At 33.7% G+C, this 27540-nt stretch overlaps 1 protein-coding gene and 1 long non-coding RNA gene across 2 annotated transcripts; one reads left to right on the top strand and one right to left on the bottom strand.

Annotated features, from left to right (window-relative positions):
• Nucleotides 1-463: 463 nt before the first annotated feature.
• LOC119190964 lies at nt 464-2697 on the top strand. The gene is made up of 4 exons (XR_005113317.1): nt 464-1327; nt 1482-1567; nt 1948-2171; nt 2609-2697. It is a non-coding gene; the product is annotated as an uncharacterized LOC119190964 (long non-coding RNA).
• Nucleotides 2411-27540, bottom strand: LOC115452294 (multidrug resistance-associated protein 4). Its single transcript, XM_030180773.2, has 25 exons — nt 27189-27540; nt 23772-23903; nt 22874-23078; nt 22474-22699; nt 21848-21945; nt 20866-21063; nt 19954-20080; nt 16357-16512; nt 15145-15332; nt 13906-14070; nt 13521-13658; nt 12471-12638; nt 11278-11397; nt 10828-11075; nt 10530-10579; nt 9905-10114; nt 8479-8709; nt 8007-8113; nt 7454-7577; nt 6976-7149; nt 3773-3900; nt 3370-3492; nt 3170-3292; nt 2936-3096; nt 2411-2867 (listed from the first exon to the last, which is right to left on the bottom strand). Exons 1-25 carry the CDS (start codon nt 27404-27406, stop codon nt 2588-2590), a joined length of 4098 nt encoding a protein of 1365 aa, XP_030036633.2. The 5' UTR covers nt 27407-27540; the 3' UTR covers nt 2411-2587.

Below are 27540 nucleotides of genomic sequence, written 5' to 3'. Positions count from 1 at the left end.
CCACACTGGACCAGAGTCGTAGAAGACAGAGCTCAATGGAGAGAGCTGGAGGAGGCCTATGCCAAAAGGCACACCGAACTGCGGGACATCATATAACTATTTCGAAATTTACTGTTTAGATTTTAAGTACCTACTTTTCGGAAATAAATAGGCTTTATTATTATTTATTATTAATCGTTTGTTTAAAAAAGGGCTATAATCTAATAATTAAACTGTGATGCAAAATGTAAAATTCCTCAATGAAAAATCAAAGAAGAATTTTCTACTTCGCCTAAAGGTACTACTGCTACTGGTACTGCTCGACTGCCTCGGTGGCGTAGATGTACTGTATGCGCGGTACGGAAGCGCTCTGAGGTCCTGGGTTCGAATCCCGGGTCGCGCATAGTGATATTTGGGTTTTTCTGCTCAGTACTAGCCCGTAGTCTGGAATTTATGCCCGATATGACAATAAGCTCGCCCCCTTTCACATCATAGGACGGAACACACTTGGCGAAAAATGGATGCCCTGGTTGCGCCTCTGCATACCCCTTCGGAAATGCGTGATGTGTGTGCCTAATGGTAAAATTAGAAACCATATTAAGTAGACAATCACTTGCATTATCAATCGCGATTCGTAAAATAATAATGTCATTCTATGATAAAGTAAAACTTTAAAGTAAAAGTAACTCGATATCAGTCACAGTACTCAAGTTTCAAATAAATTAAAAGAAGTAACACCACCTAGGGAAAACAGGGAGAATTAGAACCTTTAGAAATCTCATTTACTATAAGAAAAACAACAACTACAACTACTACTAGCCACCCTCATCAAAGAATTGGGAGGAAAAGAACAATACGAGGTAATAAAAAAAATATAATTTATTCTCGCGTATTGTATACGAGAATAATGAAAAAAATATTTTCTTTTATTATAGATTTAGGTAAAGTAGTAAAAAGTATTCATAGACATTTGTTTTATTTAATACTTTTTGGTTAATTACAATTTTCTGTAATTTTTTTTATCTGTATCTCAGATGTACCTACAACCTGAGCCTACAACGTAAATTTTCTCTGCCAAATAGAAATGTCATTATCTGTCAAAATCATCAAAATGTTCACAAAATAGCAATCAATGTTTAATAAATAAAACTAATTGTCACAATGACGTAGCATTTAAACCTGGCTTTTGAATTGATTTAACAAGCATGGACTGTTGCGGGGGCAGCGATGGCATGAAGTGCTGCGATGACTCCCTGTTTGCAAACCCGAACGTATTCTACATCTCCCTGATGCTCCTGATGCTCATTGTATACCTCTCATGGTCACTGTACGCGTGTCACTATTGTGGGTAGGAATAATTTCATGCTTACTAACATAGTTACTTACATTTTCTTATGGATCTCTTTCTAGCGAAGAGGTTAAAATATCTGTATAACTACATAATATAATTCTGCGATTTTTATAGGAATATTGATTATTTATGATAGACTTATTAATTTCAGCGAAAGTGCACAATGCCCACGATCGAATTAATTTAGTCAAAATCACAAAATTGAATCTCCACTGGTAGCTTATAGCTATATCACAAGTACGTGAAATTATTTGAATGAATTTATATATTTTAGGACAAACGTTCGTAAAATCTTCAGACACATGTTGCTTATGTATATCGATTTACCACTTTATTATGTTAATTGCCGCTGATATTGTTTATATTTCTTTTAACGTTCATTTATTTACTTACTCATTTTACTGTAAATTTATAAGTAGCAGCATACCAAAGGAATTGAATAAAAAAGCAAATTCATGTAAAATAATTTATTACCAAAACCGAATAAAAAAAGAGTCTTTACTTCATGCAATAATTTATTTTGACATATAAATATGTAAAGTATTTTAATCTACGTTTTCTAATGACATTCCATTTTGTCAAAATCATGGAGTTAATGATATAATTTGAATATTCAGCTAACCGGACCGCAATGATTGTGGAGTAGATTATCATGAAATCCCACGAAGTATAATGGGTTGTTGCGAAGGCGGTTGCACAAACGACACATGGGACGTATTCTATCAAGATCACAAGGCGCATGGTTTTCTGTTAGGACTGGTTTTCATCGCGTTATTTCTTGCCTATCGTCTCTATCGATGTCACCACCCAAGACGAAGTCTTCTTTGTTGGTGAAACGAAAGTAAGCAATATTTTTCTATATATGAAAAATATATAGAAAAATCTATAACTGATATCGAATTCAAATTATTTAATTCAAATTATGTATTTTTTATTATGTTATTCAAATCTAAAGTACTATCTGGTTATGCTCAAATGGTACCGTATTTTTCTTGCATTGTAGTAACTTTAACTTAAATAACATGTATCTTGGTATCTAGTATTTAACTTACAAATAATATTGCTAAAATAAAATACTTATTGTATAAAAATATTTTTTTATTATTATCCATGTATAGGTAATTGTATATATTTACAGTCTACTTCTTAATATTTCTGGGGATTGTGATTCGATTACGAACTATAGATATGTTTGTATTCATCACCATGAAATATTGTCGTCACACTTGCACGCCGGTGTGTTCGCCATCATATATTTCATCTCGCGTTTTCTTTCAGATTGCTCTGAAAGTAGGCGTCTTTGGCCACTTGGAAGAGCTTGGCGCTGTTCTTCTCACCGGTCTCTCGCACCATGGATGAGAACTGACTGTTGGGATCTGAGAGTAGAATGTAAGGATGATCGTACTCAGCTACCTGCCCGGTATTCATCACCAGAACTCTGTCAGAATCCATAATAGTGTTGAGCCTGTGAGCAATGATCAGGACGGTGCAGGACGCGAATTGCCGTCTTATGGTCTGCTGAATGAAGTTATCAGTCCTGCAAAGAAATTACTTCTTACAAATTGCGTTGTGCATGATTAATAACATTCCGGATTGTATACTCACTGTGGATCCACGTTGGCAGTGGCCTCGTCCATAATTAAAATCTTATTAGACCTAAGCACCGCTCGCGCTAAACACATAAGTTGTCTTTGGCCCACAGAGAAGTTCGCGCCACCTTCTGTTACTTTGAAATCTAGTGACGGGACTGCGGATTTCATGTCGACCTAAAAAACAACGTGGGATATAACAATTGCACAACAATGTATTATTTAGGTAGTATTGATTTTTCCCACTCACTTGCTCCAATGCCCTCCAAAGGTCGTCGTCGCTGTAGATATTGAAAGGATCCAAATTATATCTAATAGTGGCAGAAAATAAGACTGGTTCTTGCGGTATAATCGAAATTTTCGATCGAAGCCCCTGTAATATTTAGCATGTAATCATTTATGAAATAACAGACGGTGTCGTTCTGCATAAATAATAGTGTGAAATCGTACCTGCTTCGATACTAGTGAGGTGTCGAGGCCGTCGATCGATATTGTTCCGTCAAGATAGGCGAATCTAAACATGGCTGATATTAATGACGATTTACCAGCCCCTGTCCTTCCTACAATACCAACCTGAAAAGATAATTTTGTAACATTATTACGTAATCGTTTATGATATTTTACATTCAATAATCTATAGCCGTTTATGAACTGTACATATATAGATTTCGGAAGTATTAAATACCAAAATTAAATAATTGAAATCCATTTATTTCATAACCTTTGAAATCATGTCGTCGAATTTTTATCTAAAACTCCGTATATACATAGATTGTAATATTTTTATCAGGTTTGACCCAGAAATTGCCTTTGGTAAACTACATAAATTTATTATCAAATCGAAATAGATTACCTTCCATCCATTCTCGACTTGAATATTTAAATTTCTGAGCACAGGCTCCTCGTCGGGTGCATACCGTAAATAAACCCTGTCGAAAACAATACGTCCTTCAGTTGGCCACATCGCCGGTATCTGCGTCTCTGAAAAATACGTTTCAAAAGTTTCCGTATGAATAAATCCTAGTGAAGCCTTCGATGTTAATATAGTGGAGTGTCTGGAGCATTCAAAACCGTAAAACCTCGGATTAGAGTTATAGTGAATGAATTAATACGATCGATGTGGGATATTGTTTTTTAAACTATAAATTGCAATGTTTACCCAAAATTTTTTGTGCACTCCATTTTTCATTGTTAAAAAAATTATAAAAATTTATGTTTGACCAAATATTTTCACTTTAAACAGTATTTTTAATTATATGTTAAATCTTACCTGAGTAAACATATACGAACATTTTCAAAGATACCTGTGTATAAAAATAGCAGTAGGGTCTCGAACAGTAGAAAAACGTGGAAGGGAGAGCGGAGCGAAAGCTGCTATGTACAATGGAATTTCTCGGCCAGTTTAATTATAAATGAAACGTACTCTGTTGTGTACATTTAAAAAATAAGGTAATTAATTACGACTAATGAAAAGAAAAAAATTAGTACAAAATCTGTTTATTTAAATATATTACACTGTTGTCTACATCAAATATTTTCTTCTACTTCATCTATCTGTATAATAGGTGAAGTATTGGAACAACTATTTCCGCTGCACTGTAAACATGCTACACTGCAGTATAAACCACTTTTCTGCATCCATACGCAGCTCCACATCCCTTTTGCAATTACAAAATAACATTTGCAATAAATTATCCAGAGCAGGTAATTGATTCATTGTTATTGGGATGTACATGTTATTGGAATACTTCCATCCCCAATTTTCAATAACTACGTCATTTCCTAGCCATAACTGAATTTGTAGGTACATTCTTTTAAGGTGCTCAAACGCTGCATTAGTTGTTGTGATGACAAAAGAACACTCGTATTTTTGGATGTTGCTTATATGAAAGAATTAAACCTTAATGTATTTAAATCACGAGTTTTAGACGGAGCGCCATATAAACCCAAAATACATGCTACACCTGCTTGCAATATATTATTGGGGTCTTCATTGATATTTTTAAATACTTTTACTGAGTAGTGTAAAGTCAGAAGATATCGATGTCTTAGTGATATTAACGGCATTGGTAGATAAAGATCGTGAAATAAATTTATAAAACCATCCCGAGGCAAAGTTCAACAGAAGATATTTTCATCGAAATGTTTAGAAAAATCATTACCAAATTGAAAAGAACATATTCTTTTTTTACATGCCTTTACGGGTTGTGATACTACTTCTGCGTTTTTCAATAAAGGAAAAATCAAGTTTGCCAAAAAATTTGAGAAACGGATTGATTTACACGAGTCAGAAAAAGAATTTAAAAATATCAATGAAGACCCCAATAATATATTGCAAGCAGGTGTAGCATGTATTTTGAGTTTATATTGCGCTGCGTCTAAAACTCATGATTTAAATACATTAAGGTTTAATTCTTTCATAAAAGCAACATCCAAAAATACGAGTGTTCTTTTGTCATCACAACAACTGATGCAGCGTTTGAGCACCTTAAAAGAGTGTACCTACAAATTCAGATATGGCTAGGAAATGACGTAGTTATTGAAAATTGGGGATGGAAGTATTCCAATAACATGTACATCCCAATAACAATGAATCAATTACCTGCTCTGGATAATTTATTGCAAATGTTATTTTGTAATTGCAAAAAGGGATGTGGAGCTGCGTGTGGATGCAGAAAAAGTGGTTTATACTGCAGTGTAGCATGTTTACAGTGCAACGGAAATAGTTGTTCCAATACTTCACCTATTATACAGATAGATGAAGTAGAAGAAAATATTTGATGTAGACAACAGTGTAATATATTTAAATAAACAGATTTTGTACTAATATTTTTTCTTTTCATTAGTCGTAATTAATTACCTTATTTTTTAAATGTACACAATAGAGTAACTTTCATTTATAATTAAACTGGCCGAGAAATTTCATTGTACATAGCAGCTTTCGCTCCGCTCTCCCTTCCACGTTTTTCTACTGTTCGAGACCCTACTGCTATTTTTATACACAGGTATCTTTGAAAAATGTTCCTATATGTCTACTCAGGTAAGATTTAACATATAATTAAAAAATACTGTTTAAAGTGAAAATATTTGGTCAAACATTAATTTTTATAATATTTTTTTAACAATGAAAAATGGAGTGCACAAAAAATTTTGGGTAAACATTGCAATTTATAGTTTAAAAAACAATATCCCACATCGATCGTATTAATTCATTCACTATAACTCTAATCCGAGGTGAAAACCTCCAGGCGCTCCACTAATAGACACAAATTATATATTATAACAGAATATATTACTGGGGCCTTATTCTCTATCCCGCACGTTATTTTAACAGTGCGTAACAAGGACGTAACACAACGCATCATGTTTAGGAGTATAGAAATTTGGCTTACAGAATACCATTCCACGCACATTACTCAAAGATAACATGACACGGCCGCGTTACGCGTTTACACTATCATACGGAATAAGGGCCCTGGAATTTACCAGATATTGAAACGTTATCCAGCAATCCTTAATCCGTAGATTTAAATGGATTACAGTACATAGAAATCGTTATAATCATTTGACTTGAAAATTTTACTTTTTACGGACGTCTAGAGTGCTTTGAGGGGTCCCTGAAAGTCTGTCAAAATGAACTGAGTTTTTATGTATTGCCTCTTTTGAAATTCTTACCAAAACGCATTATAATAAGATGCCTTTATTAGATAATATGCGCCAATCTCCTCCACTATAATTCATCTAAACAAACCACTACGGCGTGTCTTTCAACTGACATTAAAAATTAAATATTGGGTATATGCATTTTTTGGTTGTTTAAGTAATTTAATATTACCTTTTACTCCATCAACTTGTATAAACTATTAACATGTAATCCCCTTGCCCTAAGCAACATAATACAGGAATGAGAAGTCATTATATTGTGAGGTATAGACATGTCCAATTGGGAGCGGAATAGCCGCCATCTACTAAACCACCATCATAACGATAAAACGAATTTATGTTTCACTCTCGATTATCATATTGGTGCTATGTTAAGTACGAATGATTACTCACTGCCATGAAACAGATTGGTCTCTGTCTCGATGCGCGTGTACTCGAGCACCCTCTCCACGCTGGTCAGCTGCGCCAGAAACTCTACCAACATACGCGCACCGTGTTGTAACATAGCTGTTAGAGTGTTGCTCTGAGTGACGGCCAAACCGACGCTGCCGACTGCTATAACGTTACCTAGAAATAAAAGAACAGTTTATAATCAATTTCGAGACACTAGAAAATCATCGGGGCATAAAATAACCTCTTCACGGACGCTGGATCCTCGAGCGTAAGACTAATATCGTAAGTTATTTCTAGAACAAAGTTTCCTGATCAATCTAGAAAAATATTAAAAACCGAACTGATTGTTTATATGTGGCCATTACAGGTTTATTAAATAATCATACGCTCAACGCATTTTCACTCCCATTTCTCCAAAAACATTAAAACGAAAACATAAATAGTATGAAAGTACTTTATATGTTAATCACGAACTCACCAAAATCAATATAGAGAAATACGAAGATGATCGTGGTGAGATAGATCAGGCACATGGTGTCTAAATAAAAACCGAATGTGGTGCCTCCGCCCAAGTAACCGTTCCATGCAGCCGTGTGTAGGTCCTGTTACAATAATCATTTTGACACAGTGTTAATCGATATAGAATAAGAGTAGGCAATAAGATAGTCCAGAAAAAACACAAAAAGCAACATACTATGGAGATATACCACTAAGCGCGATGTCTGAGTAAACGCTCACTATCGAGTATAATACAAGGCAACCAAATGCAAAACTCAAGTTCCCAAATAAATGACAAACAAGAGAGTAAATATGTGCATCAACTATCATATATATTAACTGGCTAATAAAATTTATATGAACACTGAAGAACACTCTTCAAAGTAATAAGTACTTATATTATTATATTGAGTTAGTGAATACGGCATAAGCATTTTGTGTAAGTAACACGAAAACTACTAAAAAAATCTGCCATTATTTATAAAACATATTATAGTATCGCCAATGATTTATTATCAAAAGCTTATCGTCACCTGATGACGATCAAACTCGTCGATGAGTCGGTGCTGTGCATCGGCCGCTCGGACGGTTGAGATACCATTGAGAGATGACGTCACCATGCCGAATACAGGACTTTTCGCTGGAATAGGAAGTGTTCTTTACTTACTAATCACATAATCTCCATTGGATGTTAGTTTCATTAATTGAGCACCTCTCTACTAAGTATTTATCACGTAGAATAGTCGTAAAATCGTGCTGACGAGTCACGAACAATGTGTAAGACGTTTTCAAAATACAAAGTCGTTACTGTGAGGATTGTTACCAATTACACAACTCATAACAAAATAATTTTAAACTTCACACCTGGTGGCGTTATATAATTTATAAATTAATATATCTAATACTGAAACATCCTACAAAGTACATTGCAAATATTTTACTTACCAAACCAAGGAATCTATCAACTATCTGGAAAAGTACTATATTAATTGAATATGAACTTACTTGTGCCTTCCAATCTCTTGATGCCTTGAGCCGTTTTCAAATAGATTCTGACCGCAAAGCCGAATAACACAAGAAGCACGACAGAGGGAATGAGCGTCCAGTAAAGCGCGATGGCGTTCAGAACCAGGATGGCGCCCAGCGTGCCGTATATTTGGAAGACGTCCAATAATGTTCTTGGCAGAATTTCGTCCACGGCACCCATGTCCTTTGTAAAACGGTTGAGGATGCGACCTATAAACGACGGGTATATAATCAGGTTTTGTAATGTATGTTATTGATTTTCAAAAATAACTAAAATTCTCTACATCACTTTATAAAACACTTTACTTTTTGGTATCCTATGTGGCTTTACCTTAAGTAATATAAGTAGGTAATAATAGCTATAACTTAATATTATATTTTTGGACAAAGCAAAATCTATACTAATATATAAAGCTGAAGAGTTAGTTTTATTTGAAAGCGCTTATCTCAGGAACTATTTAACCGATTTTGAGTGTTTTTCTGTTCAATATTCAATAAAAGCCTTATTTTTATTCTACTATAACTACAGATTATTGCTCTTGGGATTATTTCAAAACTATATGTGTACTTCCAATTGTTACGTAATACACAAGCCCAATTAATGATACGAAAGAAAAGATATGTGCGGCCAAGACTGGACGCATAGCGAGCACGCCATGAACTTCGTACGTGGTAAATCCTAAGTTATTTAGAACAGTATTATTTAAATATTCATTCGGTTCGGTTGTTTTAATTTTTTTTTGTGTACACTAAACGTTGTTGTTGCCTTGTCGTTTACTTTGTAGATTATTCAACATGAAAGAGTCTCAACGACAATTATTGGTAAGTGAATATTTGATGTTAAGACTTTAAACAGCGCCTTAAGCATGTTTTTGCCTGGCTTATATTTTTATACATACTCTCGCTTATATAGGTATAGCCTAGTGTGGGCTTCAACGTTAAACCGAATTATGCTCTTAGCTATAATTTGGGTAAATAAATATTACCGATTTATTACTTGCTTATATCGCACGTATAATTTCACAATAGCAGTTTAGTGTACCTATACTGTTTTAAACACATTTATATATTATTTCATGATAATATTTTTTATGTATGAATAATTATCAAAATGCTGGCTATATTATATCGCTTCCTAGATATAGTGAAAGTGTTTTTAAGTTTATGAATCCTTGGTTTTGAGTTTAATAGCCAGATTAGTAACATTGATGTATTTCCATTCAGAGTTATACGGGATTAAAATTAGTGCGCTCTATGGTGATAGTTTTGCTATCACTTCATGAGATGTATATTATAGACTTATCACTAGGCACTAGTTACTTCCTTAACAGCCTTACGGGGATAATAGCTGTGACTCGTGTATGTGTGAGTATGCTTCAATAATATAATAGGTTTCATCACTCACCTGAAGAGCTGGTGTCAAAAAATCGCATGATGCCCTTGATCATAGTACTAAACATACTGTTGTGAAGATTATTCGAAGCGGAAACACACAGCTCCGCGAACGGAAACACTCTTATGTTGGTAAGCAGTATGGCGGCTGCGACTATACATCCGTGGATTATCAGATACTGTCCCGTTGTGAACTGACCCACTACGACATCTAAACCTGGATCTGCAGACAATACCGTAATGTAGCATGAATGCATAGGTTTAATCAATATGGTAATAAATATGTGACAGAAAAACGATGTAAAGCATCAGTCTTCAGATTAGTTAAAGTCTTTAGAAAATTCATTTAGATTACTGTAGCCCCCGAAAATCCTCTCTCTTATCAAATCACATTCCTATAATAAGAAGTTGAATCCCCTGGAATTGTCAAACAGTGGTGACCACTTACAATCTGATGACATTAATTGTCGACTGTCAGATATGAAAATCATTGCTATAATAAAGTTCCTGTCGGGCCATTACTTAAACAAAATTACAACACATTTATTTTCTTCGTCGACATAGATTGAACTTTAATTTACTGACTAATTATATTATATATTTTGTTCTTTATATAAATATAACATTGCTATACGTACCGATATCAGCTCCGCCTAATTGCTCCTCGAACGCCGCCATCTGATTTGACCTTCAAGAAATATTATAAAATAAACTACATATTAAGATATCTATGAAATTTTCTTAATTCTCCCATTATACACAAATTCTATAAAAATGAAACATCACTTTCATCATTATTATCTCTGCATCACACATAGGTTGACTGGGAGAGAATGCCTTTGGCATTAAGTCCGCCGATGTACATGTTATGTATGTGAAGTGCAAATAAATAAATAAATTATTATTATCCCATGAGCTTTCTACCAAAAAACTTACCAGTAACTAACCCAGTAGTCGGCGCCGGCAGCAGATGCCGTCGCCAAAATAACCATCAGAAATGTGAAGAACAGGAAGCAAACATTGCCTCCCGACCGGAAGTAGCCCGCGATAACCTCCCACCGAAGATTGCCTGATTGCCGTTCTTCGTCTGCTAATTTCTGTGCTTCAAACTGCGGCAGATCTTCATCTTCGTTCATGCTTGATTGACTACGTAGTAGCGCTGGTCTGTCCTTCGAATCTGTGCTCTTATAGAAAACATAATACTTAATGTAATTGTTAATAGTAATATTGTTTCATATAAAGCTACATTTAGAGACATTTTTTTTCCAAATTGCGACATCCTTAAAATTTGTTTAATTAACTTATCTTTGATGTAGTTTATTACTTTTTTTAATTCACTATTTTAAATAAAAAAAAACATTGAACCAAACAATAAGCACAACTTACTCGAGCGCTAAGACTATCAGAGTCCTTTTCTTTGCCTTCTTGTAGTGATGTCAGCATCATGGAGAATTCTTTCCCCGACGAGGCGAGCTCATCAAACGTGCCCATGTTCTCGATGCGGCCCTGATGAGAAAAACAATGTCCGATTGTAATTTTATTATGAACAAAAAATAAATTAAGAATAAAACAGAGACAAACATTAAAAACACAATAAGTCCAAAAATTTGTAATAAATAATAAAAAAAGAACGATTGTTGTTTATAAGGTTACAGTTGTTTAATAAGTTGATTATTTGGTTACAGTTTACATTTTATAACAATGATTTTACAAATAGGCATGGTATATACTAAGGCATAACTTGAAAAAAAAAACCGTTTAGCACGTCCCGCTTTTATCACAATACTAAGTTTTCAACATCACTTGGAACATTACCAAAACCGGCGCCACATAAATTAAAAATGTAAAGTAAAAACACGTCGTTTATGCTCCCATTTAATCCTTTTAACACATTTGGTGTTGAAAGTATTAATTTTATATTCAGTATGAATTTTATACTTTATGGTCAAGAGTAACAATTCAAACTTAATCAGTGGCATAGTGTTTCTTGAATTAACTCGTATTCACGTGTAAAATAAGACGGATTGAAATGGAAATTAAAATATAATTGAAGTCTTTAATCGGTATAAACCGTCCTTCCGACTAAAACCCCGCCATTCGACACTCACTCCCTAATATCGAAGGACGCGGGGTGCGCAAGTGTATGCAACCGCAACCTTCGCAGGATTCGGCTCGTGGGCAGAACCTCTCACCATCCAAGGAATGAGACCTTGTTAAAATCATACGAGGCATCTAATATAGCAGGCAAGCCTGAGCATCATTTACCCGATATCGGGATACCCGTCCGCCACCTAAAGCGAAGCTTAGGGAGGTCGGAGGTCGATAATTGAAGTCTTAAACTGAATTACTTATATCAAAATCTTTAACAACTCCTTAAAAAGTAAATAACGTAAATAAGAATTTTCAGTACATTTTCCTGAACCAAACAACCATATTATTTGTGTTGCTATAAAACAATTCTACAGTCACTCTTAGGCTTCTTCGCCTATGCCTTAGGTAGGTTAGTCTCCATCACATTAATTGTTTATCACAAATCAATCTGCGTTAGCTGAATAATACCACAACATAATTATACAAACCTCATTCATAACAACGATATAATCAGCCGCTTTAAGGAAATGTATCTGATGTGTGACCAGGATCCTAGTGCGGTTACGAAGGTATCCGTTAATGCAACCCTCGAACAGTTGCCGGCCCACATTAGTATCCACGGCGGACAGCGGGTCATCTAATAGATAAATATCTGCCTGTATAAAAAAAAATCACCGTTACGATTTATAAAAATATACCTCAAAATTAAAAATCTACTGCCAATATACAGTGCTAATTAATTATCCTACTACTAATAAGATATGCTTTACATTAAATCGGTGGTAAAATATACTATTTGCTTATATAAATATTAGAATAATGGGAATTTCAAGTCTTTCACGGTAGGCAGCGACATGTATGAGCTCCTGACGTGACGACGTCCATGGGTGACGGTGACCACTTACTATTAGATGGGCAGCAAAGAGAATTATAATATATATGGAAAGTGGGCAGTCAGCTCGTCTGCGTTCAGCAGCAATAAGCCAATAAAAAAATATTTTTTTGAATGAGTGACTTGGTAGTGTGTTTCAATCATAGTTCATGGAAACCAGCAATGTCATAGGAAATGCAACTTAAAAGGTTTTATCTTAGGCCGTAGTTGTACAAATTCATTTCTATTTTGATGTATATAAAGAAAAAGCAATATTAAACTATAAACATTTTAATATTAAGAGATATTTAATGGATTTTTCGTAAATATATTATACCCATAAAAAATCATTTGCAGAAACATTACTCATTTAAGCCTAGAATTTTAATGAGGGAACTAAATAAATAGTTTTTCTTTGACATATTCCAAGCTTGTGTTGTTAAATAACTCCTATACCTGGTCAGAATTACAATGCTCATTTCTATTACATTAATTTAAAATAAATATTCAGCATACCAAATTAAGAATTCAGGAATTTATAGAGTTTGTGTATAAACAATGAATATATAAGAATGATTTATTGTTTACAAACTTATAACAAAAATTACACGGTTCTATTTGTAATATAAGTGAACTGTTTACAACAAATATATTATAATCAATTTACCTCCCTGTAGACGGAGCGGGCTAAATTGATTCTGGCGCGCTGGCCCCCCGACAACGACACCCCGCGCTCTCCCACTAGGGTTTGGTCTCCATACGTGAATTGTTTGAAATCCTTCTCCAAAGCGCATACTCTGCATACCTGGAATTACAAATTGGATATATACACGTTTCTAGAAATACGATGCCCTTGGTATAACAATTACTTTTGTTAAAATGTGGGTCATGACACAAATGTAAATCAGAACTAGTAAACAAACTTATTTGCTTAGTTAAATTATTGAATGAATCTTAATAACATTTTCTACAGTAAGCAGTCTACTGACAACCCTATATACTTTATTGGCACTTTGGTTCAGGTATTGGATGCAAATGACAATAATACGTACCCTTTTATATTTTTCCGGTTCAAAGGGTAGACCGAAAAGTATGTTCTCCCGAACCGTACTAGGGAAGAGCCACGCCTCTTGGCAAGCGTACGAGATCTTTCCATATATTGAAACCGTGCCAGCAGCCGCAGGCAATTCTTTTAGTAGCAGTTGCAGAATCGAAGACTGTGAATGTAAAACAGATTTCGTTTTAATTTCTCAGAAAAATATTTATATATCCTCACGAATAAATAATAATAGGATAATGTTACGACAAATTGCTATTATCTAATCACCATTAATTAGTGTTAAACTAATACAAGTTTAGTAAACTTTCGCCGGCTTGTTTTGATAAGATAGTGCAATATTCTAACTAGATTGTTTTCATTAACTCCTGAAACTAGGTCAAAAGAATGTATTGAACCAGACGTATGTTAGAATATAATGTTTTATTTATTTTATTCATTTGATATTGAAACAGGTTGTTATCATTCTTTAGTGTTTTCTACACTGTTTTATATTTAAATAAATTTAAAATTTCTGATGTTTTACTAAGTCCTATGTTGATATTGGTAAATTTGGGCGGTACTTCATTAACAGTAGAACAAAATATAATATTCTAAGACCTAAATTATTATTTAGACTCCACTTTAATTAAAGGGTATATACTGTCTCTCGGACCAATGGTAATGTGCCGCCATTATCAAGACAATAATTATAATTATCGCGCTAAAATTATAACAGTGTGTTACTAGTGCAGATATTTATGTTACTAAATCTTAATATTAAAAAACAAACAGATAAGTCTTCGCCCCTTGCGGTGCAATTCCGACCTGCAATATTTTTAATAAAATAAGGAAACGCAGACGAGCGCATCTTTACTGAGTAATTATATTCCACTAACAGAGTCTCTAGCCGATAAGGACAGTTCCGTCGTTACACAGATTCAACAGTTCCACATGTCGCTCTTAGTTATTCAAAAAACTTGTCTTTTTCGTATACAAATATAGATAGCAAATCGTTAAGAGTCTGTCATGAAAGCACTAATTTAATCAGCAACATCAATTATAATCCTGCTTTTGTAAAAAGTAACGTATATTTTACTCTATTTTATAGCTCTAATAAAACCCAGTTATTATAAATAACTGACTACGGTCGACATATTTTTTAATTATGTCATAAATAATGCACTAGGCGGTAAGAGGCGACGTAACTAAACTAAAGATGACTCGGATCATGTATACACATATATATTTTTACCTTTCCAGACCCGACAGGTCCAATGATGGCGCAAAGTTTTCCTTTACGCAGCCGCAAAGATATGTTTTTTAATGCCAGAAAATTAGGGTCTCCAGTCCAACTGGCCGAGACGTCATGGATTTGCACAGCCGCATCGTCAAAGTGTGACATGCTTCGTAATAATCTTGAATTTTTTTGCGGCATATTACCTGTTCAATTAAACACTTATGTTTATTTCGATGATAAAATACAACCGCTTATTAATAAGATGCATCATAAATTTTAACTGCGGTTCTTGGTTATATATATTGTAGGAAATACAAAATTCCCTACAATCTTACTTTTCATTCTATCCATCGCAGCGATTCATCGATGGTTCATGATCATTTTCTTACCACAACTTACATAATATTATCTATTCAACCAGATTACTAAGTATAATACAGGAAGAAGTAAAATAAGTACAATCAGCCACAAATGTAACTGAACAAAACGCTTCTCCACATTAATTTTCAAAAAAGTAATTTTTGTTTTCTGTTTATCTCATATAAAGTAAACTCTTTGAAATTTATTTGAAGTAAAAAAGGTCATTGTTGATACGGACAGCAAAAATTAAGGGCGATTTGAAATTTTGAATTAGTTCAAATACTTTATTGTGCAATAGAATATTTTTATTGTCTTCTTATATATATTTTATTATTTCGATGTATATTATCATAATAATAATATATATTCATTAAAATAAACATATTGTCATTACCACAAAAAATTATCATTGCAGTATGCAACAACTTATATCAACATTATGTCAATATTATGAACACAACTCATAAGCGACGTTAAACAAGATTGTACAGATATAATGTGTGCAACATAGGACACGCATTATAAAATATATTATATCTTAATATGATAAGCACTCAGCCACATTGTAGACTTTACACACCTAAACAACAATTTACTTTTTTTTATTATTATATCATTTCACATTGAAATCTTGATTATATTACTTGATCATGGTTAATTATATCTATTAAAAAAATAACAAGCAAAACAAGCTTACGAAATAAACCTTTTACCTCTCCTGAAGTAGGTATTAGAATGTTCAAGATACGACTTTATTACATAATCAATAAGGTATGCCGCTTATCAATACTATCTGACGGAACTAACAAAGCCTGATGATTATACCAATAACCGGAGATTAATAATGTCACCTGCTATAGCACTTACCGGTTGCATGACTAGCGACAAATGTATCAGATTTTTGATTGTAAGAAAGCGGTCTCACTGCGTCAGGATGAATTTCTCGGAAACTCCCCTTTACGTTTCTGAACAAGTTGCTTGTTGGCGTCGCCGGAGTGGTGGCTATCAAATCGGCTCTGTCGTCTGTGAAGAAAGTTCTACATCAGGTACCAGCACGCACTCATATAAACATATTATAAAACAAAGTCCCACTTCCTGTCTGCCTGTATGTTATCGATTTATTGAAAATCTACTGAACAGATTTTTATAAATTTTGGTATGGAGATAGTTCAAGACCCTGGGAAAGTTATAGGCTACTTTCTATCTCGGGAAAATATACAGCGTGACATTTATCTCGGAATAATTCTTCACGCGGGTAAAGCTGCGAGCAAAAGCTAGTACGTAAATAAAAAAAGTTTTTAACGTTCGCCAAGCCATGAGGCCGTTATAATACAAGACTGCTGGTATTCTCTTTTAACGTCCGATAATAAAATAAAAATATATATGAGTATTTGTTCTTACTGTGCATCGGTTTGAAAGATCTGTATTATTTGTGAATTGTAGTAATCGCCTGCAAATACTGATCTTACATAGATAGTATATTGCTATCAATAACGCGCCATCGTATGATATTTACATTCATTACAAGCCATTTAGTCATAATTCATAACACATTTATCTCTTATTAGTTTTAGAACTTTATATTATCAACAATCAAAAATGTTTTTAATCAAGTGCAGAAAGGCCAACTCGTATCGTCGCATCAATGCCTATTAATCTAACAGCCATTTTTACTAGTATTGAAAGACCCAAAATAAAAAGGATATCATATCTACATTCATAACATGTTTTCAAAAAAATCGGTTGGACAAATAACCGCCGAAGCTACGATATGGTTAAAAGATCAAAACATGGATGAATAATATAGCAATAGAATCGAAAACACCCTTTATAACGGGCAAATGCATAACATACCAATAAAAGACATTCATTTTCTGTAGGCGCTAAAGAACACCTATGTTTTCAGTATTTTAAGTTTTAAATCGTCTATTAAACTCCATTCCCTGATACGAATTAGACTAGTTTAAAACCCAGAAGACATAACTTGATAAAAATAAAATCAGAAATTCAGACGGTATTTTATAACAATAAACCATAACGTAATAAGAATATTTACGTTGTAACTATATTTTGCCTTTCAGTACGATAAAGCGATATGAAGTATATTCTCACTTTGTATGGATGCACCGTAAAAAACCTTCCTAGCATAGGTAATACGGTTAGCTAAAAATTTGGCTGAAAGCCCACATTTTCAAATCCAAGCGGCTGGCCCGCAAACATGCAAAAATTTTGACATTGTGTAGGTATGTAATATTTTCGCAATAAAAAGAGTGTTTTATCATCCCATTACTGATAATAATAATTATTAGGCACTAGATGTATAATGTATTTGTTGCCGGTCCTATATTTTACCATGAGTAATGGTGATAATCTTTCAAACTTTGGATCAAACCTTTTTGTATAAGGCGTAAACTAGGTTATGGGGTGTCCATTACCCGTGATTTCAAAAAATTCCTCTGTGTACTATGTCAATTTCACATAACAAAGGGCATTCAAAATTGTAATTGTAACGCTATTCTTAAAACATGTTGTTCTTAGTACAGTTTTCGGCGTCGAGCATCGTTACTACACTTAGAATGAACATGGCATAACGTTCCATACAATCTAAAACATTATCAGCTCTGCCTTTGACAATATTATTGTTATTATTCCGTCAGTTACTTTCATGTTTGAAACTGTGGGCGCCTCTTGTACGCCATTGAAATTAGCGCAATTTCTAAACTATGTCCCTACTCCCTCGAGTTGAGTATCTTTTGTTGCAAGACTATTCGATAAAGTTTCGCTACAGAATTTATTATATTCCCCATTGCACGCAAACAATAAACACCGCATTTTGAATAAAATATCTCACTTTACTCTTATGGTATGGTAGCCTTAACAGTAACGTTAGGATATCGGCTCTGAGGTCTAGTGGCAGCGTACAATGGTTGTGAACCGTGGACACCAATCATAATCTATGATTTGAATTGCTCAGCATAAAAATATATGCCCTACAATTTGACCTCTATCACATCATAGTACTAATCTTGGCCGAATTGGGCGCGCTAGTTGCGCCCCTGCACACTTCTTCGAAGATATTTACGGAAATACATTAATGATAAATGAGGAAATTAAAGTATGAACCTAAACGCCATAATAAACGTTTCAAAGCAATAAGGTAAGATTCCGGACGAATAGAGATTAGCGACATTTTCCTTATTGTGTGATAGATTAAAGATTGATATAATTTTTTAACATGGTATTTATAATTATCTCACTTATCCGAGATGCCTTGTGTGAGTGTTTTGTCTTAGAAATTACTCATTTATATTATTATATAAAGCTGAAGAGTTTGTTTGATTAAACGCGTTAATCTCAAGAATTACTGGTTCGAATTTAAAAATACTTTTAGTGTTAGATAGCCCATTTATCGACAAACGCTATAGGCTATATAAAATCACGCTATGATCAACGGGAGCAGAGCAGATAAATGAAAAAACGGGGAAAAAATATTCCTTCTGAGAGCTTCCGTTGCGTGTGATTAAAGTTACGCGACAATCATGTATGACATGTTTGTTCCTCTTAAAAAGATTTTAAAAATATATGATAAAACAAAGACCCCAGGCGCATCTGTCTGGCTGCCTGAACGCGATAAACTCAAAAACTACCTAGCGAATTGCGACGAAATTTGGTATGGAGATTTATTTTGCGACGGACATAGATATACTTCTTATCCCGGGAAAATATAGAGTGGGACTCTTATTCCGGAAAATTCTTTTACGTGGCCGAAGCTGCTGGCATATTTTTCTATAAAAACCTACAACGTTATATTTTGTTTTACTTCTGCATTGTTATTACACTCAATAAAAAAATATCAAGTTTCATGGATAAGATTTTTTTATCGCGGCACGGTGCGGTCTAAACTATTCTTGTTTATAGCTTATTGTAGCGTATGATACGATAATGCTGATATGTTGTTATTTTCCACGTATTTATCTTTATACTTACTCAAATCTTTGAATATTGCAATATTAGCTTAATGAAATTCATAATCAACGTTAACAGTTTTTAAAAACAGGGACGTACTTAGGTCTACTACTAATTTACAACCAGTACCTATATCAGTTTGTATGGATTTCTTTAGGTTTTGAAAGGAAATAATGTTTTAATTGCATAAAATATTTTTATTGCGTGATATGGAAATTAGACCAATTATGGAACTAACTACTGCTTGCGGCCTCAGCCTTGTAATTATTTAACAAAAAAACTTTTTTTCTCAGCTATATTTAGAACATTAAGTATATTTCTTTTAGGCTAAAACTTAAGACAGGTATGGAATGTTTCCTGTTTTATCCATGACGCAAATTTTGTATATTTCATTATATGATTATATTTTAAAATGGAAAGTCATATATTCTTACAATTGAAAAAAGGAATAAACTAAAAAGGAAAAGATTTAAGGCGTCAATACAAAAAAGTACTTACCAAGTATCAGGAACTCTTGAATTCTCCTGAGTGAGACAATGAGTTCCGCTGTAAACGACAGCACCAGCGGCAATATCAGGGTTATGTTTATTTGTGCCGCGTTCATAAACTGCTGCAGCGGATAAATCTAGAACAAAAAAATCCAATAAATAAATAAATAAACAAAAGACGTAACTATTTTTATATAAAAATGTATATTTATATATTTTAACAAAAATATATTGGATAGTTTCTAAAAAATGTATATGTTCCATATCAGCGAACGGACGAACCCAGCAAAAAGTGCTTTACACTTTTTGTTGGGTGGCTGCATTACGGAACCGTCAAATATTTTTTCTTTATTAAAATGTACTTCGACGATGGGACGCTGATACCATATGAGAATTTTCATAATTGGTAGACCCGCGCCATTTAACCCAAGTTATCGATTCTATGCCTTAAAAAATACGGAAACAATATAAATATACTTTAAACTTATAATATATAATTGATATAATATACTACACATGTACTATACTGCACAGTTTTGTGGTTTCCGTCTATTATTGCGTGCCACGTCGATTGGTTCCGCTTTTTATTAATATTCAATATTTTAGGAAACGGGTTTTAATCATTCTGGCGCAATGTTTTTTATTGAATAAGGTAAGAATATATTCAACTTCTATATTAAATTACGTTTACCAAGTAGACCGGCTTATACGAATTGTTATATTTTTATCCAAATTCTACCAGCAAATGTTTTTCATATTTCAGTTTTACTATTATTTTTATACAATTACCATAACCAAGTGTAGTACAGATAAATATGAATTCTTGATCGATGTATCTTTAAATTCTAGATCTAAAAACTAAGTTTCCCTCACTTTGCTATTTAAAGTAAAAAATAGCAATTAAATTGGTTGTACTACTCACCACAGTGGCGCTCATAGGGTTGCCAAGTAAGATAAAAGTGAGGATTGTGAGGAACAGCGCAGTCCTCTCCGTAAACATCATGAACCCGAGGAACACTGTGCGAAGGATTGTCGCCATCCGCACCTCCTTCAATTCATTTCTCCTCTTCTCGTCAACTACTTTTTGGAACGGTACCTCCCATGCGTACATTTTTATCACCTACAAATGTCAAAAAACATTATATTAAAAAAATTATAAAAATTAATTACAAGTCCTACTCTATCTCCTTCTCATCGAAACAGTTCATTGCTGAGTGACGCCAAACAAAGACATTGCGACCGTACTCACACAAATGGGTCCTCCCATACGAGAGACCTTCCTTCGGTACCATATTTTGTTATTTAAATTTGTTATTGTTAAATATTTTCAATTTTAATACCTTATAATAAAACAATTTAATCTAAAGAAGGTTCTTTAATCTGCGTCACAAAAGGCACACTTATATCATATTTAATACTTGTTGCTTTTATCAAACTAATGCCTTAACACATGAATAGTAATAAAAAATGTATCGTCACGCGGGTGTATTTTTTTTATTATTATACCCGTGTATGTGTATGTTATGTACTGTATCTGTATACAGTTATATTTGATTTACATGGGGAAGCGTCAATTATCTTACCGCGACAAGGGCCAAAATCAATACGACTGCATTAAATCGGCAGAATATTTGGAATCGGTATTTATTTTTAACAAGGCATGAATATCGCGTAGCTTTCTAACGAGTGGTCGCGTTTCAACAAGCGAGACCAGAACCGACTTGAATCAACATAATCGATCGGTACGGTTTCGGGACATTCAGGTCTTGAGTTTCGGTAATTGTAAATACTTTTAGTGAGTAAATAGGTCTTGGGTTATGACTTGTTTTTTTTTTCATATGTTTCTATAAAGCGGTCCATCATTATATACATAGGTATCTAGCGATAACTACTCAATAACTTACTTGAATGCCATTTATAACTTCGCTCATCACTTTAATCCTTTCATCAGTTTTCTCTGCAGTGCGACCTCGAATCTTGCCTAATACTTGACCAAGAAACCCTGAAAACACATTGTTTTTAGATTTTGGTGAATATTTTTTCCGGTTAAATATAAGAACCAAGTTTAAAATAATGAAAAAAAGGAAACAAGTTAGTATATAAAAATTACTAATCAGCAATAAAAGTTAACCAATCACTGTTTTGTAACTTTCTTTCATTCGCCACTTCATTTGAGGTTCAGACGGACAAGATCACTGATAATGCTTAGCATTGATTAAAATGTGTGAGTAAAGAGCATAACCTTGCGAAATTATTTCATGCAACTTGCAGCACGCTATGCTTAATATTAAATTATAATTTTATCCTCAAATACTGTTGTTTGCTTAGTTCCACTATAAATGTGAAAAACTTTTAAAGATGTTTGTTTGTTATAAGTTAACGCCTAAACCGCTAAAAAAAAGATTAGGATAAAATTAACCCCAAAGATAGACCCCGCCTTAAACGTATAGACTACTTTTAATAAAAAACGCAACAAAAGGGATTTCACGCAGATGGACCTGCGAGTGAAGGCTAGTATTATCATAATTACCTTGAATAGGTAAAGCTATAATAATGAGTGCAGCTAAACCGATAAGAGCCGCGTACCCCGCCTGGTAATAACCCAAATAGCAAACCGCTACCAATTGTATAGGGATAATCCAAACGAAATGCAAGAACAGGAACGCCAAATCGAATCTTTGTAAATCATTAGACAAAAGGTTCACCACCTTCCCTGCAGTGGTTTCTCCGTGAGAGCTGTTGCTCATGCGCATTATCTACAACATAAAATATAATATTATGCAAATTATAAACACCTTTATTGTTAAGGAATATTGTCTTATAATGATAATGAAAATTATAATTCTATCAATGCCGACAGCCACTACCCAAGTCATAACATTTCTTTCTATCTTACACATCATAAGCAAATATTACATAGTTACTTTTACCTTTCTAAACATTAAGGAGCTAGTGGCGATTCTGAGTTTCATGCCGAATTGTTGGCAGAATAAATTCCCATGGTGATTTAAATATGCTGCTATCCAGTTACAAGCTATCATGCCGATTGCGTAATATGATGCTTCCTCTCGACTCATAGTGGATTCAGCGGACCAATATGACAAAAGTTTTCCAAAAAGCAGGGGCGTGCCCGTCCTGTAATGAAAATATATCTGATGGAAAATAACTTAATTGGATGTAGTTATGAGACGTGTTATCAACAGGATTACAGTTTCGATTTACGAGATAACCTTATCAAGGTTTTCGTAAAACATCCAGAATAAGTGAAGAAACATATTTTAACGCTAAAAAAATAGTTCCGATCCCAATACGGGTCAACATATCTTTCTTTTACCAACACTAATTCTAATTAGTTTACTAATTGGTGAACTAAATGAGCATTTTTTTTAATCTATACACTTGTACACTAGTAATGAATATATCGATTATACTAGATTACCTACTGATCTAAAAAGATAATTATAGATAACTTAAAAAATACATGTCGTTTATATCTCTAATATTATACAGAGGTAAAGTTTTGTTTGTTAGTAGGGACTAATCTCGGGAACTAGTAAAGCGATTTTAAAAATTCTTTCACTAAAAGGAAATTAAATGAGTCCTGAGTAGTGTAAGCTTCTTTTTATCCCGGAAACATATTTTATAAGCGGGACTTTTATCATAGAAAAAATGTCTCACACGAGCATCCGGCAAAAGCTATTTGCAAATATGATTAATCATAATGTGATTTAAATTATTCAGTACTGTAAAGAAGATAATAATTTTAAGATTTTATAAAATTATGAGAGAACATGATATAAGAAGTCCGTATTGAAATTAAGTACTTACCTGAAGGATACATAACCCAACTGCATAATGCCGCCCGGCACGAACGACCACCCAAACGTTCTAAATAACACTTTCTTGAACGATGGCTTTCTACCGGCACCCCTAGCAGCAGCTTCTTCTTGTAACCAACTCCTGTAAAAAAATCAAAAAGGTATATTTTATAGAATATTTAGAGTAATTTGTTTCGGTTTGTGATTATCAATAAGTAGATTACAATTCAGTTTCTAGGAAGTGATATCTTTATTCTATACGAGTTAACGCTCTACAGATTTAATGTTTGTACGAATATCCCGGGGACCAGGACTTAATTCACATGGTCCAAACCACATGACTCCGGCTGATTTGAAATAAAGCCTCAAAATACAATATATCAGTACATATTATCCAATCGAAGTCCTTACAAGGTACAAATACAAAAATCATCGCTATACCTTTCTATTTTATATTTTCCCTTTTTTTTACTATAAAAACTATCCTGTTTGATGTAAATAAAAAAAAAGGTGGCTTATAACCTTCTAAATATTACGTTACATGTCACTACTCCAATCTAACAAGATAAAAACAAATAAGATCTAAAACTAATAGTAGAGGGATGGCCTTTATGGATAATCTCGGTTGCAATGCCTCCGCCGCGGTATTGAAATCCCTTGTATTCGGCACAAATAGATAAAACAGTAATTTATTGAAAAATATTGAATTGCACTAAGTAATAGGATTGTTTTTAATTTCAGTGATATAAGTCGATATTAATCCAAGCAATACGTAAATAGACCATCTTTCTTATCTGTTTGTATGCGCAAATATGAATTTGTAGCGGGTAATACACATTTACAATTATATTTGTTTACACTTACTCGAACCGACTTTCTAATCTTATAAATGTCTATGGCGAAATGCCACAGCAATATTGAGTAACTATATTTTAATACTGAATGTACCTACATATTTTTATAGACAAAAAAACATAAGGGCCAATGCATTCGGCGTAATTTTAATTTTCATAAATTTAACATAATTTTAATAAATTAAATAGGAAAAGTGATGAAGGTGTTTGGCCAGCTATGTTCAGGCCCGAGTAATAATAGGCTACTTCACTATTGCTATTTATCGGTCACAATCCAGACTCCTGGATGATATTATAATAATAATAATATCAGCCCTGTATTATATACTGTTCCACTGTTGGGCACGGGCCTCCGCTACTACTGAGAGGGATTAGGCCTTAGTCCACCACGCTGGCCTAGTGCGGGTTGGTAGGGATGATACTGAGTAGAAAAACTCACTATCACATTTCCCGTCCGGAATTGGGACCCGACACCTCGGAGCAGACGAGTCCTAGAGTGGAGACCGCGTCTCGGTAAGCGTAGCGTAGGACAACCTCCGACCCGTTGGTCCGGCGACATTCGTAGGATCGCCGGTGGACGCTGGATAAGGAGAGCGGAGGACCGAGCAACGTAGTGCGCTCTAGGGGAGGCCTATGTTCAGCAGTGGACAGTTGTAGGCTGATGAGAATGAGACTTCATCAGAGGCAGTCGAATCCATTAAAATTGCGAATAATTATGTAAAGCAAATGATAACTGGTCCATTATTATTGTATGTTATCATTGAAAAAATTGTGGACTGGAAAAAAATGCAAATAAGTTATAGTTATTTTGTTTCTTCGAAAATGATTACGGAATTGGTAAGTGGTGTAAGTCAATTATTAATTATATAAATAACTAATGAACTGTCGAAAAAAAGGATCTCTAGTAATAGTTATACCTATATAAAACATAATTTCTAAAAGACAGCCTTTATAATAAGATGTAAGTATAAATAACAAGATATTTGAGTTTTTAATATAACTAAATTTAACTCCCTTTTTCCTATGGGGCTATAAAAATACGTGACTCCAAGCAATCTTAAGCCTATTAAATTGCAGTCATTTTTTCTTTTTGTAACATGAATAACAAATTGTTTGATATTATTCAGTTATCTGTATTTATACTGAAAGATGACACACCTACCTACGTATACGTTTGATTCATTTTCTGACTAAGTAATTCATCATTCATTTACTCAATTGACGATGTTGATGTGACGTCGCAATTGATAACCAATAATATCAATATCCGTATTTTCCACGACATATTTCTCAACTGTCAGACGACGCACAGCCTATACAAAGGATTCTAAGAACATTAATAGCAGCTCTATGCTGGCTGGCTGATTACAAATTCATTGTATACATACCATAGTTTTAAAGAAGCAAAATAAAATTCAAACAAGGTCATAGTATCTAAAATTATATTACTATTATTTTTTACGAGGGTGTTACTCGCGGCTTCGCACGAATGGGAAGCCTTTCCATCTACAAAAGTCGCTAAAACACGGTACAATGCTATTGCCATCTATTAAAAAATCAGATGAAAAATTCCATTATATCCATGGAAGCAATTCATCGGGATAAAGGTAGCCTATATCCAAGATTTCAACTATGCGTTTTCCAAATCTCATCCAAACCCTTCGATTATTACTGCGTTTACTTTTAACAAACATCCACACTTTTCCACAAGCTTTCACATTTAAAATATTATACCTATAGTCTATGTCTACGTAAAAATACCGCGAAAATGTTACGTAGTGGCGATACGGTAAAATAACGATGGATTGTCACCATAAAATATTACAGGCTTGACGCTACTTCTTAGCTTATGCGGCATTTAAATCAATTGTAGTATTAAATTGAATGACAAGCGGCTCCTTAATATTCTGATCTAAATACAAAGAACACTCGTAACGCGATATATTAGTTTACTGCTTGTTTGTTTAATATAGTTTTTATACTCCAATTATGTATTTATTTATTTGAACAGCCAACAAAACATACACCTTACATAGTTTGTTTTTTAACAATTCCATAAGTGATTGCTGCAGTGCTGTTTTAATTACAGGCTGTCACAGCATGGCCATAATTATAAAGAAGGGAGCCATAATTATTATAAATAATATATATTATCTACATATTATTAATATAAATATAATCATATTAACAAAAAGTAAGTTCTAAACTATTTCACGTTCGATGTAAATATATTGTTTTAAAGAGTTAGTTGTAAGATAATTTTGGAAAGTAGTCTGATAAGACTACTTTCCAAAATTATCACGTTAATATTATAATATTACTTCCAATAAGCCTTAGCAGTTATCCGTAACACGTCACTATATTTTAAAAAGGCCAAATAAATTATTTCTTTGACACGGTAAAGAGTAATTCTAAATATCATAGATGCCTTTTAACTCATAAACAAATTAAATAATGCCTAATGGACAAAAAACATGAAATAGAATTATTTTTAAACTTTTATATAGCGAAATAGGTATTTTTAAATTAAGAATTTAAAACAAAAACAATGTAAACAATAAAATAAAGCTTACTCCTCAAGAGCGTCACCGACGAGCTTCGAGTCGTAAACGTGTTTCGCCGGCTTTAAATCATATTCTTCCAAATCCCGTTGCGTCCCGTTATAGAATATAGGGAACATCCAACAGAAGAACAAACGCGAGAGAAGACCGGGCGGGTCTTTCTCTGCTGGAAGTTTCTTCGTCTCATATTTTGTTTGTTTTTTATCACCTTTATCTTTCAACACACCCATATTATAAATTTATTTTAACAAAAATTAACAACAATTTACTGTTCATTGAATAAAGAACCACTTGTCTCTCGGAGTTGCACGCCACATGTCCTAGCGTGCTCAACACTGACTTATTGCAGACTGCTATCAGTAAC

This window comes from Manduca sexta, chromosome 28 (genome assembly GCF_014839805.1).
Source record: "Manduca sexta isolate Smith_Timp_Sample1 chromosome 28, JHU_Msex_v1.0, whole genome shotgun sequence".
In the NCBI taxonomy this organism is placed as follows: Eukaryota; Metazoa; Arthropoda; class Insecta; order Lepidoptera; family Sphingidae; genus Manduca; species Manduca sexta.
Note: the sequence above shows the minus strand (reverse complement) of the source record. Positions and strands in the feature narration are given on the sequence as shown.

Coding starts and splice junctions, on each gene's coding strand:
- LOC115452294 (XM_030180773.2), bottom strand. CDS start 27,406: ATGGGTGTGTTGAAAGATAAAGGTGATAAAAAACAAACAAAATATGAG. Junction 15,333..16,356: donor TGTCGCTAGTCATGCAACCG/GTAAGTGCTATA, acceptor TTAATTGAACAG/GTAATATGCCGCAAAAAAAT. Junction 11,398..12,470: donor ATATCGTTGTTATGAATGAG/GTTTGTATAATT, acceptor TTTTCTCATCAG/GGCCGCATCGAGAACATGGG.